We start from the raw sequence: 15,891 nt of genomic DNA, 5'->3' as shown, positions 1-15,891 counted from the left end.
TCTTGATCTTAATTTAAAATTGATGTTTCACGTTTCTTCTTCTAAAAAAGCAGGGGCGGGGGGCGGTGCAAAGACTAAGCTCATTATCTTTTCTCACTATGCTCTTAACAGAACACAGAAGCCTGCTCCCACTTTCAATGTGTTCCGACTGAACTCAAGGTGCGGTTTGCATGACACCCGCTCCTGCCTGCACGTCTGCTAAGCACTCCTCTCCTACCTCGAGGCCCACCCTAAGCATGAGAGACGCCACAAACAACGAAGATGGCTTGAGCAAATTTGGAGTTTATTTGCTGCAGTTCCTTGGCGCTAGTTTACAAGGCAAAAACAAACAAACAAAAACAATTAGAATAATTATAATTTTTTTAAAAACCCTGTCAACAACTTTCAGTCATTTCTTTATATTTTTGTATTTTGACAAAACTTCTTTTAAACAAATACAAAATAATCTAAAAGGAGAAAAACTATACATAGATTATTTACACCTCTGATAAATAGACTAATACTGACCCAGGTGCCTCTCTGACTAGGAAACATTTGTGAGAACCAGGTCAGGGCCCGGGCCAGCTAAGCAGGCTCCAGTGCCGGCCCAGACATGCCCAGACCTCGGCAGGCACCGCCTGGTCCTCCCACCCAGAAAGTTCAGGTTTCCAGCCTGGACCCTCTTCTGTCACCCTCACAAGCTCTGGCACAAAAGTGCGTGAAGCCACTCCAGGTAGAATCTCCACAAATCGGGCGGCGTGGGGGTGAGAGACTGTCCCCTTCCATTCCTCCCACCACGCCTCTGCAAAAGCTATTTCCAGAGATGCTCGCCAACCCTAAAGGATCAGAAGAGCCGTGGCGATGCGGCCCTGTGGAAACCCGCAGCTCCTCCACCTGCCTCCTCGGGGCCGCGCCCTGCACTGCCCTGCGCCAGAGCCCTGTGGAGGGGCGGGCCAAGACGGCCAGACGGCCAGCCACCTGCTCGGCCTGGACTGGCATGCTGGCCCTGGCAGAGGGGCAGGAGCTGCCCTTGAGAGTCCCTGAGAGAAAGGCAGGAAAATGCTGCGTTTCATGGCTCCCTTCACCTGGAATGAGGGCAGGGCCAGCTCATACGGTGCCTGCAGGGAGAAGAGAGATGCGAGAGGCTGCCTGGCCACCCCACCTCACTCCAGTGCACTCCACGGAGCAGATAAAGGCCCATCCTCCCCTCTAGGGGGCCCACCACAAAACGCATCCAGAATAGTCCAGTTAGGGCTGGTTTTGAGGCAGAAAAAGCTGAAGCCCTAAGGGGATTGGGTAAGTCCTACTCCTTCCTCTAGAACGAGGACTGGAGTTCTGGGGAAAAGGAAGAAAAACCAAATATGAAACAGTTAGGTTATCCGGAAGCTCTGCCCCGATAACCTTCCTCACAGTTTTGGTTATTAGGTATTTAGCTCAAGGAAAATGCTGACTTTCTACGTTAAAGCCCCACAAGAACCTGGATTCTGAAGGAGGAAAGTAACGTAAGCATCCAGTCAGTTCTCTCCTCTCTCCTCGGCGCTCCGCAGGCACTTGGGATGGAGAAACATCTGCGGGAGCTGCTGGGCTGCATGCTGCTGCTGGCTGTGCCCCCGGCCAGAGTAGGCCCCGAGTCTGACTGTGCTGTCCGAGGCCCACTGCACCTCTGCCCTCTGTGTCCTCGACCTCACCTGTCTCTCTCGCCCAGACAAGCACTAGGCAGCCAGCTCCCACAGCACAGGAGAGGTGGGCCAGGCCCTGCCGCGGGCCCAGGCTGATGCCCCTCAGCTGCAGCCCTGGGTGCTCTTCTCCAGGGAGAAGCTCCCAGAGCAATCAGGGCAGAATGCACCTGAACAGCACTATGTTCTCTCTTAAAAAAAAAATAGATCTTTATAGTATGTGGCTTCTCTTCCTTTCCACCTTTTTTCTTAACATATAATAATATATGGATACATGTATTTATGGTGCAGGGGTTGAAGGCTTCTTCACCGGGACAACCAGGAGGTAAACAGTTGGTGCCGAGCTCTGCTACCAGAACACTGGGCAGAGAAACTGGCCAGGAGGCTGCCCTGCCAACAGGAGCTCTGCCCTGTGAGAGAGAAAGGCTCAGGAGCCCATGCTGGATAGACGGCCGGTCCCCTCTTCCCCAGTGATAACTGCCCACCCTTCTCCCACTTAAAAAAAAATAGCAAAAGCTGAAGCTAGTCTCTAGGAATCCAGGGCGGGGCCTGGCAGAGGACGCTCTGCTAGGCAGCAGCACATCCGTGGAGGCGCGGGAGAAGGGCGGGAGCTCTGAAGCCCCGCAGACCGACGCCCTCGGCTGCACGCTCAGTGTCGCTTCGTGGAGGAGACCTTCTTTTTCCGTGCCGCGAGCATTTCATAGAAAGGGTCCCTGCTGATGGCTGCTCTGGAGCACAGAAACGGAAGAAAACAGAGATGTGAGGGATGGAATCAGAAGAAACACATCTGGGCAGGGGCTTCTCAGGGGCTCCTCGTGCCCTGAAGCCCCTGTCCCACCCCACCATCACTGCAAAGGCCAAGTTAGTGTCGTCCACCCTTGCTGTGTCCACACAGTGACTTACAGTGATACACTTCGAAATAGACACAGGAACACATGACGAGATAATTTTGGGGTCTTTTTTACCTGTTTCAGTGTAATAATCAATTGACATTTAGGAACAGAATCATGACACATTCTGACAGCTATATTCAAATTAAGAGAAAAAAACCTGTGCTTGAGTTTCATGACCTCTGACTTTTCTTTGCAGCAGCGAGTGCCATGTAATCAAGCTGTGTCACAGGCAGTCCTCTGGCACGGGGTGTGTGGCAGCTGGCATGGTAATGCAGCGGGCCTTCCAAGCCCCCATGTGCACTGGTTCAGTAACTCAGGCTCCATGACCCTGCAGGCAGCACTGCCCGGCCCGATGCTGCCGGTGGGGCACCGGGGACAGACCGGCTGGACCTGGCTGGGTCTCCAGCACACAGGGAGGGGACTGAGCTCATGCCTGTGCCAGAGCCACGAAAACGGCAACACCAGACGCGAGCGGGCTGAAGCACCTGCAGCAGACCAGCAACTCCACAGCCCTGGGTCTATCATTCTCGACTTTCAAGCAAGTTATGGTCTACAAGCCTTGACACTTCATTTCTTTCCAGGGAAGCAGTATCCTAAGTGATGATTTGTCCCAGAGCTCAGGCACAAGCCTCCTGACTGCAGGCAGGGCACTTGCCCCTGCTGAGCGGTGGCACCAGCAGCTGCTATGGCTCCCCTGAGCTGACCGGGATCCTATTCACAAGAGATGATGTGTCCATGGAAAATGTTTCTGCAGCTCCTCGGGGAGTGCTAGGGACTGAACAGTACTAGAAACACGTCTGAATGTGATCTCACCAGGAAGGGGTCTGACAACCCAAAGTGCTCTCATGAGGGAATCTGGCCAGCCAAAACATCGATTTCATTTTTGGAAGTATTGGGGTGAATCTCCCTTGGCTTCTTGGGTCGGTCCCTTTTAGGTAAGCCGGGTGTTTCTGCAGGTGTGTGTGGCCCTGCCCTGTGTGCAGAGGCTGAGTGTCGGGTGATGAGGAGGGCTGGGCTGCAGTTGGACACCAGGCCCTGGTCAGCCCCGCCTGGCTCTGCATGCTGCTCCTCACTCCCACGTCCTCACATGGGAGCTGGAAATGCCCTGCCTCCCTGGGTTCTGGGGAGTCAAACAGAGATCCGTATACAAAGAGCACATCTCGGCGCCCAGCAGACACACTCGACGGCAGCCGCTGTTACTGCTGACGCTGCAGTTCCACTGCTTTACCTCCGGGTACGGCATGAAGAAAGTCCCAGCATTACAGAACACACCTGACTCCACAGAAGCGAATGCCATGGCAACCCACAGGCAGGGGCACCAGAACAGAGGTTGCTGGGAACTCTAGGAAAAGCATGTAGGGAAAAACGTGTCCTGAACTTGACCTCCAAGGCCTTTCTGGCAATACTGGGGAAGAGGCATCCACCAGCCAGATCCTCTTCCTGCTCCTGTCATCACCACTGTTTCCACTGGGAGAAGTAGCTAGGGCCAAGGACAGCTGAGGCTGCGAGGTGGTTGCCAGTGCAGCTGCATGAGTCACACTGCTCAGGTCTGAGGACCCGCTCCACCTCTGTGTGGTTTTGGACAACTTACTCAAGTGTGCCGTCCTCAGTGTCCTCAGCTGTGAAATGGGGATATTAACCCTAATGGGCCCACCTTGCACCAAGTGCAAGGAGGTTTGAGGACAACGTGTCCGCAGAGTGCCAGTCTGAAGATCCGAGGCTGAGACCAGCCCGCTTCGGGACAGGCCAGAGGAGCCCAGCAACCCCACACAGGAGAACTCAGCACTCACTCTCATTAAAGGATTGAATGTTCTAAGTGTCGCTTTGAAAAATGCTTAGTTTTTCCAACCACAGAAGTAAAAACCACATGAAAGACACATGTACAAAACCAGCCAAAACTTTTATGAAAGACCAGTGAGGGGAGGCCAGGAAGCCCACCAGCCAGCACAGTCAGAGCACACATGCGGCTCCAGGGGAGAGGCAGGGTGGCGCTCACAGTGGGAGACATGGCGGAACAGCAGGTGCTTTGCCGCATGACGGAGGAGGTGGGTACAAGCTAAGGAGGCCGTGTCATCGACAGGAGCGACACGGATTAATTCATAAACGGCGTCAGGACCATCAGCTATTCATTTGCAAGAACAAAGGTAAAATCCTGTACAACGCTTACTTCAAATCTTATATAAAAACCACATTTTATAATGATTCAAGAGTTAAATTGTTTTTCAGTATGTTAAAAAAAGGATGCAGGTCCCCCATAACACTGCTGTTTTCTTCCCCAGAACGCAGGGCTGATGCCATTACTAGCAGGGGACTCTGAAAACACAGTGGTGCTGCATCTGCTCATGGAGAGTGGGCTGGCCCCTGCTCATGGCCACACTTCCCATGATGGCTGTCATGCCAGGGAAGCTGCCGAGGTCTGTGCCCACCACATGATCTCATTTAATTCTCACAAGAGCCCACGAGTCAGAAATGACCTCTATCAGACAGAAGAGGTAGGTGACCTGCCTACCAGGCACCGTGCTCAGAGGGACAGAGCAAGGACTCAGCACAGTGTGACCCAGCGCCAAATCCATCCTCTCCCCGCCTGGCTCCTATCTCTTTTCACTGCATGAATTTTCAGATTTCCTTTTGAAGGGATCAATCATCTATCTTTTCCTTCCATCATCACATCATCTCCATCTTCAGTCATTTATTATTTAACCTTGGCCAAAACCTACCCTGGTTTGAGTAGAAATATCGAAAGCTAAAACAAAGGCTAGAGCATATCGGACTCTCTGAGGAAGGGGGCTATAGCCTGGGCAGGAAAAAGCCCGTCACACAGTACACAGAGGACTTAAAGGAAAAACTCCCTGTTTTCCAGGTGAAGTCACAGGCAGCTGAAGAGCCTTTCTCAGGAAAACAGCTGGGTAAACTCTCATGGATGAAGCACCCAGGAGGGAGGACAAGGCTGTGGTCTCAGGAGCAAGCCTCACGGAGAGAAGGCAAAAGCAGATGCTCAGTCTTGATCCTCACACAGGGACTGGAGGCAGGACCAGGCGGACCAAGGCCCAGGGAAGAACATGAAGCAAAAGAAGCCCACTGGCTTCAGAAAGCTGTGTTTCCAGATACTTTTCCCATTGGAAGTCTCCAGCCCCATGAGAAACCTGACATGGCTGGAGCAGAGCCGAGAGTGAGGAGTCAGAGCGCTGGACTTGGAGCTCGACTTCTTAGCTGTGGAACTCTGAGGAGGCTTTTCCCTCCTCCTGGACCTTGGATGATGCTATTTGACCTCCAGCGAATGTCTTGACCTCTATAGGCCGCAGTTTCCTCATCTGTAGCTAGGAAAATGGTGTCTCGTAACATTCACAAATGATAAAACATGACTACTGTCACCAGGAGCTGTTGCTATAATGCGAACAGCTTCCTCGGACATGGAAAGGCCAGCTCAGCAATGGCATCTGTGCCTGCAGCTCACTCACCTCTTCCCATTTTGGGTCTATGAGGACACTTGGGGAACCCAGATGGGACGTGCTCTTTTACATACGCTGTAATAGACAAAAATCCAAAGGCCTCCCAGGAAGTCATCTGGGAACCAGGACCAAACTTCCCTAAGAACGTAACACTGGGAGCACAGAAGAGGTGCAGGCGGCATGTTTGGCCACTAAGACGATGAATACCTGGTGAGTGAGAGCCCGTCAGGCACACCCACCTCCCTTTCTCTGAAGTCACTTACTTAATGCACTTCATCCACTCCTCCTTCTCCTCGGGCGTCGGTGCTGAGATTCGGTAAACAGTGTGGTTCCCCTCCACCACCCGCCCGTCAGCCTCAGTCTTGCAGGCCTTGATGACTTGGTCTTTATTGTCAGGGATATAAAGCTCAAAGCAGTTCTGAGAATCAAAACAGGGAGGAAGAGACTGAAGCAAAGGATGCTGCTGACTGAGAAACATGCTGATTTCTTTCCCCAAGGCCTCTTTATTCTAACCTTCACAAAATACAAGCAAGACATATTTTCCTATGGAAAAGTGAAGCTTAGAAGTGGAACTCTGGTGACTGTAAATTGCATAGAAATAAGTCTTGTTAGCAAACATATCAACCTGATATAAGTTAGCTCCACTTCTAATGCACGTAAAATATATGGAGAGAACAACCGGTTACTGAAGACTTTTTAAAGTCAAGCCAGTAACATCGTGATGGTCCAAAACAAAGAAAAAATAAATACAAGGTGTCCCAAGGTTATAAATTAAATAGCCCACCCTTGAGTGTTTGCTGTCGCCATCTGAGGAGGGGCAACTTCTACACCTCATGTGATATTCACCAAGTGAAACTAAACCAGATGGACAGCACAGAAAGAAGTGATTTAGTCTCATCTTTGGCTTGAACAATATAATCAAAAATTAGACTAAATAAAAGACTTGATTATGCTTTTCAATGCTTTGGTTTTGGGTTTTTTAAAAAAATCTTTGAAACGCCCATCCCTTTTCTCCCCTCAAAAATACTCACTGGTTTTTTGGAGTCCTCCACTTCCCGGATACTCAGATTCTCTAAAGGGATGATTCCACGGGGCTCCTTATCCTACAGAACAGTGGAAGAGAGGAGGTTTAAGGACACACACATGGTCCCCAGCAACTCATCCTAACTCTCCTGCCTTCTCCCAGGACATGATGTTCACAAATCGGCCTGAGGGACCACTCTTTACGTTCCAAAATAAGAACAGCGTCAAGAATGCCTGAGGATTGCCAAAAGAACTGCAGGTCCTCTGTGAATAGAAAGCCCAGGAGATTCAACAGGTACCTTGAGAGTGCCTGGCAATGACCCAGGACCGGTCCTCAAGCAGGGAGCGTGCAGGCTCCTTCCTCTAGAAGGGCCTTTCCCTCTCCCCTTTGCCTGGCTCTCCTACTCATCTCTGGAGCTTCAGTTCTGGGGCAGCAGCTCCAGGAAACCTTTCCTAGTCTTACCCTAGCGGCCGTGCCCTCTCCTGCACCCCTGATGCCTGGGACAGCAGCTGTGGTGCAAGCCATTAAGGACCCTTGCCTCTGTCCATCACCCCACCGACAGACAGTACAGTCCTGAGACACCGCAGTCCTGACAACTTCACCTGGATTTCCAAAGGCACCTAAACTGTCCAGAACAGAGCTGCACCCGCCAACTAGTCCCATCTCATCTGCAGAGACCACAGCACTGCATACACTTCCAGCACATGTCTGATGGCAGCTTCACAGTCCCGATATCCAGCCAACCCATGGCCACGTTCTAGCACTGTGAAAGTCTATTTGGCCAGAGTTATACATGCACGAACTGTTGGGGAAAAAAAAAAACAACAGTTCTACGAGTTTTCTAAAAGTGAAAAATAGTCTTTCAGCCATTTCCCCATCCGGGGTAGCAACTATTTTCAACTTCTTTAAACCAATCTGCTTGGTCTTTAATTTACCTCTGTATCTCACACATCTCTAAAATACCATTATAGAAAACTACTGCCTTTTGAGTGCTTTTTTTTTTTTTTTTTGAGATGGAGTTTTGCTCTTGTTCCCCAGGCTGGAGTGCAATGGTATAATCTTGGCTCACCGCAACCTCCACCTTCCAGGTTCAAGCGATTTTCTTGTCTCAGCCTCCCTGGTTGGGATTATTAGGCATGTACCACCACGGCTGGCTAATTCTGTACTTTTGCAGAGACGCAGTTTCTCCATGTTGGTCAGGTTTGTCTCCAACTCAGGTGATCCGCCCTCCTTGGCCTCCCAAAGTGCTGAGACTACAGGCATGAACCTGGCGAGTGCTCGATTTTAGACGTTAACTATAGAAGAGGATTGAACTTCTCCTCCTACCCAGGCATATTCATACTGCCCATCCTCCCAAAATAATTATCTAGTAATCTGAGTTAGAGCTATACAGTGTCTTCATTAACACCACGTTCCTCTTCGGACCTGTGCCATATAGTGACCTTCCTAATTTCTTCCTTTCTGAAAGCTTCCTTCCCCACTGGAACCAAAATTATAAAGGGTGGAGAAGTGGGTGGTTCCTTTTATTATATTTCTGTGACTTTACCATCAAAATCAACTGCAAATGGTTAACTTCTTAACAAAACCTCCTTGCTAATGCTAATTTCTATCAGGCATCCAATGAATTTTAATTTCTTGAAGCAATCGTTCCTGGAGCCTCTGAAGCCTGTTCCAATCTGGACTGGGTGCCTTGATAGTTGGCAAATATCTTCATCTTTAAGCTCACCACTCTCCATTCCAGAGCATTCTTCCCTCCTCTCTTGAAATGAGAGGTTTCAAGATCTCTCTTTTACTATAGCCAAGGCCTTTCCTGCTTTGATATTACTTAGCACCCTCATTTTGGCAGGGCTGGCATCCTGAGAAAGGGTAGGTGGGTGGTAACATTTCTGAGATCTCACTTGGCTAAGAATGTTTCTATTCAACCCTTGCACCTGGTTGATAGCTGGCTGGGCCTAACAGTCTAGGCTGGACGCGACCCTCCTCCAGGACCGTGAAGCCTAGCACTCCTGCCTTCAGCATTCACTGTCACCCCGTGCAAAGCTGTTCTGGTGGCCGGTGCTTTGCACGTGACTGCCGTTCTCCATGTCCTTGCTGTTCTAAGGACCCCTAAGGAGGCAGCCTTGGTGTGCATGTATTTTCAGCCACCATGCAGGGTATTCCGTAAGCCTTTCAACCCGGAAACATATCCATCATTTGAGGGAAGTTTTTAAAAATTATTTTGTCAAGTGTTACCTCCTCTTTGTTTTCTCAGTCTTCTCTGGAACATGCTAGAGCTCCCGGACTAGTTCTTCTTTGGAAAAAAAAATTTTCCTTTATTATTTTTCCTCTCTTTGCCTTTTTATTCTTTCTGGGAGATTTTCTTAATGTTTTTCTTCCAACTTTTCCATTGAGTTTTCATTTCTACCATGCTTTAATTTCCAGGAGGATTTCTTGTTATTTTTGTTCCCTGGCTTCATACAGGACCCTGTTCTTGTTCCACAGCTGGGATGCCATCTCTCTGGGATGCCCAGGAGTCTCTTTAGGGCTGGCGCTGAGGCCTTCTTCTCTCGGAGCCCGTCTCCCACCCAATTTGCTCTTTGGCTGCTCGGTTGCTTTGGTCTCCATTCGCGTTCAGGCTGGAGGAACTCCTCAGGTACCTGGGACCCCTTGGTTGTCCCACTTGAAGAGTGGAAGACTAGAGCTGACTGGACTCCGAAGCCTGTGCACTCTGACCATCGACAAAGCCTCTCACTAGGCTGTCCGCTGGAGAATCTGACTAAACATCCTTACGCATCTCTTCGTGGGCAGAGGAGTCTCCCACTCTGTCTCCAAGCTACAGACCTGGCTACCTGTGGTTCTGAGAGCTGACTGAGGAGAAGCTGGGGGTGGGAAAAGCTCCGCATTCAAGAAGCCTAAATTTACCCAACATTCCTGTTTGGGTAAAACGCCCCACCTTCAACTGGGTGCAGGGTCCCTCATCCAGAAACGTTCAGTGTTAGTCTCTCCTGTGACTAGCACTCAAACTTCTGCCTGGGTGGTGGTGGCAGGCACTCAGGGGCATGAGGCGAGGGAGACAGCTGGTCTGTTTCCTAAACAGTTCTCAGCCAATTCTGCTTCTAGCTTTTACTCTCCCTATTCTCACTTCTAGGGTTTATCTGGTACCTGAACCTTTTGAGGATCCCGCTGGGTTAACTGGGTTGAGGCATCAGCAGGAGAGCACGTGGGTGGCCTAAGGGTAATCACACTTTGGGCCTCAATAAGTATATGACATAATGTATACCCTGACTGGTGGGGCCTGTGGCATCGGGGTCACACATGCAAGATGCATGTTCTCAATGTTAAATTATTTTAAAACATGAAGATTTACACCATGGTCTTCAGCCTGGGAGTGGGGACCAGATTATAAGAAGACCCTCCTGGTCACCAGGAAAACCATGGGGATTCTGGTGTCTTTCCCGGCCCTGCCTCTTTCCTGCCCTATCCTGCACCGCGTGGCCCTCCTGGCTCTTCTTGGCACACTTATCCTGCCACTTGAGAACTGGCTTGAGTGAGCCAGCATCGGCGACAGGTGCTCACCCCATCCCTCAGGGCTGGAGTGACAGACAGACTGAGAACCACTGATGGAAACAACTGAACGTTAAGCTCCTGGCAGCAATGCAAAATCCCAAATATTCAAAAAGCTCCAGTGTAGAACTTCAAGTGCACCGGCAGGCCTACGAACAGGCAGGCTGCACCTTCCCAGATGACTTGTGTGTGCCCAACAAGCATCCACTTCCCCGTGAAGAGGGAAATAACTGGGGTCAATGTCTTTGGCTTTTAAAATCTGTCTTTAAGAACAATCGCTGCTGTTTTTATAAAAGAATTGCTGATTATAAAGAACTAAATATTGCAGAAAAGAATACAAGTGAAAGGTTTAAAATTACTCCAAATCCAATTATTCCTAAATTATCATTGCTGACATTAGGTGAAGATATTTTATATGCGTACAGAGAGAGGGAGAGAAATAGGTTTTATGAAAATGGGCTACTTCACGTGGTATTATTTTCAGAAAACACATTCTATTTTAATTTTTTTTTATATACAAAGTTTGCTATAATTCTATTTTAAATGTTTAGAATGTAAAGGGAGAAAAGGAAGCAGAAACTGAAGAAGTATTGAGCTTCAAAGTAAATCTTTCTTTACCACAAGAGTAAAGAAACCTTCTTCAAGTTAAGACAAAGTTTATGGAAACATTAAGAGGTTTTACTCATTCTTTTAAAAACATACAACATGGTTCCATTTTAACAATATTTCTCGACTCTGCATTTTAAAAGTACAAAATCTTCTAATTCTTCACATCATTCCTCCTCCCAGCTCCTGATTTTTGTTAATTATTTCACTTTTACATTGCCCAGGTTTATAATGTTCACGGTCTATCCTGCAGCCACAATTTATAGTTAATTAGTATTAGTTTTATAGTTAAGTATTAGCTCTATACTTAAGTATATTTAGCTATTACTTCTATATTCGTTATATTTAGCTATTAGTTCTATCTTTAAGTATATTTTGGTATTTTGTACTTAAGCATATTTTAGTATTAGTTGTATATTTAAGTATTAGCTTTGTATTTAAGTGAATAGTTCAATGCTCACTACAGTCTTTACTTCCTGAGGTCTTTCTTGTGATTCATTCTCTTACTGGCTGGATTTTACTGTCAAGCAGTATTTTCTTTAAGAAGGGTTTCAAAGTGCCACACTTCACATGTTTTCTTCATGAGAGTGCTACTAGCTATGCTTTACTTAAATGACAATGTGGCTAGATAAAGGCTGTTGGGTCATTCTTCTCTTCAAAACTGTGCAGACCTTGATGCATTCATTTCCGGGACTAAAACCTACTGGAGATGGTCTGATTTTTCCAACTGAATGACCAGAGACTTGGCTCCAAGTTTAATAGTCTAAAAGGGCCAGGCTCTGGGGCCATCCTTTCTGTAACAAAGTTTCCTGAAATACAGTGTACTCTGAGGTTTTTTTCCTCCTTTTCGGGAAATAATCTCATGACACATCATATCTTGATTCTGCAGGCACCAATTATTCTGGTATTGGGATTGTCTTCTGTTCTCTGCATTTGCTAGCTTTTCTTTCATTGTTTAACACTTGTCTTTTTCAGATATAATCTTTGTGATTGGCTCAAGCATTGAGGACAATGATCGTATTTTTAGCTGATTTGTTCCACTCCTTAAAGTTTTAACTTATCTGTCAATAAATAAGTTATAATTCTATAATTATATGTTAATAGTTGTATTGTACATATATGGTATTGCTTGGGTTCTCGCTTGTTTGAAGACTGAAACCTTGCTTTTCTGGCCTTCCAACTGGCTCTGGTAAATCAGACTGACTACTGGTTCTCCTCCCCTGAATCTCTGATCAGCTTGTGTCCCCCTCCCCTCACCACTTACCCAGACCTGTGGTGGCCGGCCAGGTGTTTTGTGTTCTAGCTTATTATGAGGTCTCACAAGAGAATGGTGAGTGGAGGGAGAGCTCATCTAAGATATTCCCCGAGTCTGGTCTTTCTTCTGGGATTGTAAGTGTCCAATGTCAGGGTTTGCTCCATCTATGTAGGCAGCAGTCCCCAACCTTTTCAGTACCAGGGACTGGTTTCGTGGAAGACAAGTCTTCCACAGATCAGGGTGGGGAGGGGAATGGTTCCGGATGATTTGAGCACATTACATTTATTGTACACTTTATTTCTATTATTATTACACTGTAATATATAATGAAATAATTATGTGACTTACCATAATGTAGGATCAGTGGGAGCCCTGAGCTTGTTTTCCTGCAACTAGATAGTCCCATCTGAGGGTGATAGAGACAGTGACACATGAAATGTGTTGCTTACGTCCAGTCTACTCTGTAATCTCAATTCGGTTGCTGTCACTGCAGTAAATCCTGCTTCACAAAGATAGGATGTTGGACATGAAAGCAGGCTTTTCAGTGTGTCTGTGGCAATCTCAGGATATTCCATGTTTACTTTAATCCAGAACACATGGAGATTTGAAGTCTCAAACATACTTTGAAGGCCACTGTGACTTGTGATCTCAAGCAGTTGATCCTCTTCCAGCATGGACAAAGTTGATTCACCTGCTTTATTCACAAATGGGTCACAGATCCATTCCTTCCCAGTTTGGGGGTCTTGTGGTTGGGAAGTAAAGCTCAAGCTCTTCTGAAAGCTGAGGTAGGTGATCATGCACCAGCTGGGAGAAAGAAGGCCCCGGCTCAATGTCTTTCACAATCTCTGCTCATGTTTGTTTGAAAAATGTCAGAAACCCCAGCGTTCACTCATCACCCCTGTAATTCCAGTTTGGTTTTGAATGCAGCCGCTTTATCTGCCGACTTGAACACAGTTGTCACTCTCCCCTGAAGTGACAGATCGAGTTTGTTGAGGTTTAATATGTCACACAAGTAAATAAGATTCATAACCTATATATTCTGTGTCACTGAAATGTGTTCTAGTAGTGACTTTTTCTAAATCTCTGAAGTGGCTCTTGTAACTCAGAAACTCTGGCCAGTGATCCCCCTTTAGAAAGCATCTCACTTCTGTGTATCAGAGAAACTGTGTGTGCTCTGCGGCCATCTCGCAGGGCTGCGTGAACAGACGTGAGTTAGGGCATACTTTAACGTGGTAGATAATTTTAATCACATCCTGCAAAATGTCGGTAAGTTCAAGTGACACTTTTTGGCTAGCCAGCACTTCTCTACAGATGACATACTGCATCAACTCACACTTAAGACGTGACCTCTTTGACCTGAGTAGTGAAACCAGAAAGCTGTCCAGTCACAGCAGCCGCTGCATCCATGCATACAACACAAAATGACCAGTTTAGTTTCCCTAATATGTGATAATTCAAAGACTTGAAGAGCAGCCATGATGTTAGTTGGCAACTAAAGTGCACACAACATATCCTTATGCACATCCCTGTGAAAAACATGCCACAGAAAAACAAGCACTGTAGTCTTGTTGTCAATATCAGTAGACTTGTCAACCTGGATTGAGTATCACAGTGACTCATTAATTCTAACAGTTGTGTCTCAACATCCGCTGCTATTTCATCACTTCGTCTAGTTATGGCGCTGGCTGAAAGAGCAACATGTGCCACCTTTTGAACTACAGCCTCTCCTAAAAGCTCATGACAAATGTCCTTAGCAGCAGGCAGGATCGACTCCTCACCAATGGCCAGTCCTGGCTTTGGCACTAAGTGATTGGACAGTAAGAACGATGCTTTCAGTACAGACATATTTGATGAAGGTGTGGCCTTCAATAATTGCTTCTGCTCTTTGTGTTTATGTTTTTTAATTCTGAAAGCTCCAAAGGCTTGTCTTTTAATGCAGGGTGCTTGGTCTCCATGCAGTGAAGCAGTTTTGAAGTTTTCACGGCTTTGTTGGATAGTTGGTCACCACATATTCTACAAAGTGGGCTTCGCAAATGTGGTCACCTGTTGCAATGACCTATAATTTAAGAAGGACTCTTGGCATTTTCTTTGAAATGCAGCTTTGTTTTGGCAGTCTTAGTGTCTTCTGCTGTCAAATCAATGGGTCTGTCCCCCTTTTCAAAGAAGTTCTCCAGTGACGTTTGTTTGTTTTTTACTCATTTTGGTGAGGGTTAGTGGGTGGGCTTACCAAAACTGTGGCTGAGACAAGTGCGTAGTGCAGGAAAGAGATGCAGGTGGCAGCGGTAAATAAAATGATGGGTGGGCCACGCACAGACTGAAGTAAGTGTTGGCTTCTGACTTAAAGCCTGCCACCAGATACAGCTGGCCAATTGAAGTACATCAGCTCACTTGCCACTATAAAGCCTGCCACCAGAAGCAGCCTAATTGTCGCTTGCCACTCACTGACAGAATTTTGATGAGTCTGCAAGCAACTGATTTATTATTATGGCCTCTATGCAGTCAAACCTCTCTGCTAACATTCCACTGTGTTTGCAGCCACTGCCCAGCGCCTGCATCACCGCCTCAGCTCTACCTCAGATCATCAGGCATTAGATTCTCATCAAGAGTGTACAGCCTAGATCTCTGGCATGCGCAGGTGGAGCTCAGGAGTGGATGTGAGTGACGCGGAGTAGCTGGCTCTAAATACAGATGAAGCTTCCATCACTCGCCTGCCACTCACCTCCTGCTGTGTGGCCTGGCTCCTAACAGGCCCACAGACCGGTACTGTTCTATGGCCTGGGGGTTGAGGACCCCTGTATTTGGGGATGGATATCATGTTCAGGGGAGACCCTCCATGGACAGTTTTCCCCATTGAATATACTGTCCTGAGCCTTATGTCTATTAACGCTGTTTTTTTCACTTTTCCTATTTCACCAATTTCTACTCAGTAGGACATTTTACTACTCTTTGATCAGAGAGGAAAAAATAACAAGTCCCATTCAATTTTCTTCCTCCCAGACCTGAGAAACGCGACGAGATTTCCGGGTCTTGTCACATCCCGGGCTGTGAGCAAGAAACCCTCCACACTACTCCTGACTGCCGCCACTGCCGCTGCTGCTTCCCCTGCTGCCCTTGCTGAACTTTACAGAATTAGTTATGACCCTTTCCCTGCTTGGTTCCTGTTTCTCCCTACTTACTAGTCTTTTGCTCTGTCAGATAATTCTGTGTGGAAGTTTTGATCTACCGTCTTAACTCTGACAACTCTCTCTCTGTGTCTTAAGAAACTTATTTATCAGCTGGGCGCAGTGGCTCACGCCTGTAATCCCAGCACTTTGGGAGGCCAAGGTGGGCAGATCACCTGAGGTCATCAGTTCGAGACCAGCCTGGCCAACATGGTAAAACCCCGTCTCTACTTAAAAAAAAAAAAAATTAGCCGGGTATGGTGGCACATGCCTATAGTCCCAGCTACTCAGGAGGCTGTGGCAGG

General features: G+C 47.5%; 1 protein-coding gene across 5 annotated transcripts in view; it reads right to left on the bottom strand.

The window, feature by feature from the left end:
- Nucleotides 1-262: 262 nt before the first annotated feature.
- Nucleotides 263-15,891, bottom strand: part of CYTH1 (cytohesin 1) — a 104,777-nt gene continuing 89,148 nt past the window's right edge. For 3 of the 5 annotated variants that reach the window (XM_032241492.1, XM_032241491.1, XM_032241490.1), the window contains 3 exons: nt 7,029-7,100; nt 6,261-6,415; nt 263-2,383 (listed from right to left, as the gene is read on the bottom strand). In XM_032241492.1, the coding sequence (XP_032097383.1) occupies nt 2,305-2,383; nt 6,261-6,415; nt 7,029-7,100 (306 nt within the window). In that variant the 3' untranslated portion in view covers nt 263-2,304. The remainder of the gene's footprint in view (nt 2,384-6,260; nt 6,416-7,028; nt 7,101-15,891) is intronic. The other 2 variants (XM_032241489.1, XM_032241488.1) reach the window with 1 other exon arrangement.

This window comes from Sapajus apella, unplaced genomic scaffold (assembly GCF_009761245.1).
Source record: "Sapajus apella isolate SASKATOON/1434 unplaced genomic scaffold, GSC_monkey_1.0 scaffold48, whole genome shotgun sequence".
Taxonomy (NCBI): Eukaryota; Metazoa; Chordata; class Mammalia; order Primates; family Cebidae; genus Sapajus; species Sapajus apella.
The sequence above is the reverse complement of the archived record's forward strand: the minus strand, read 5'-3'. Positions and strand labels throughout refer to the sequence as shown.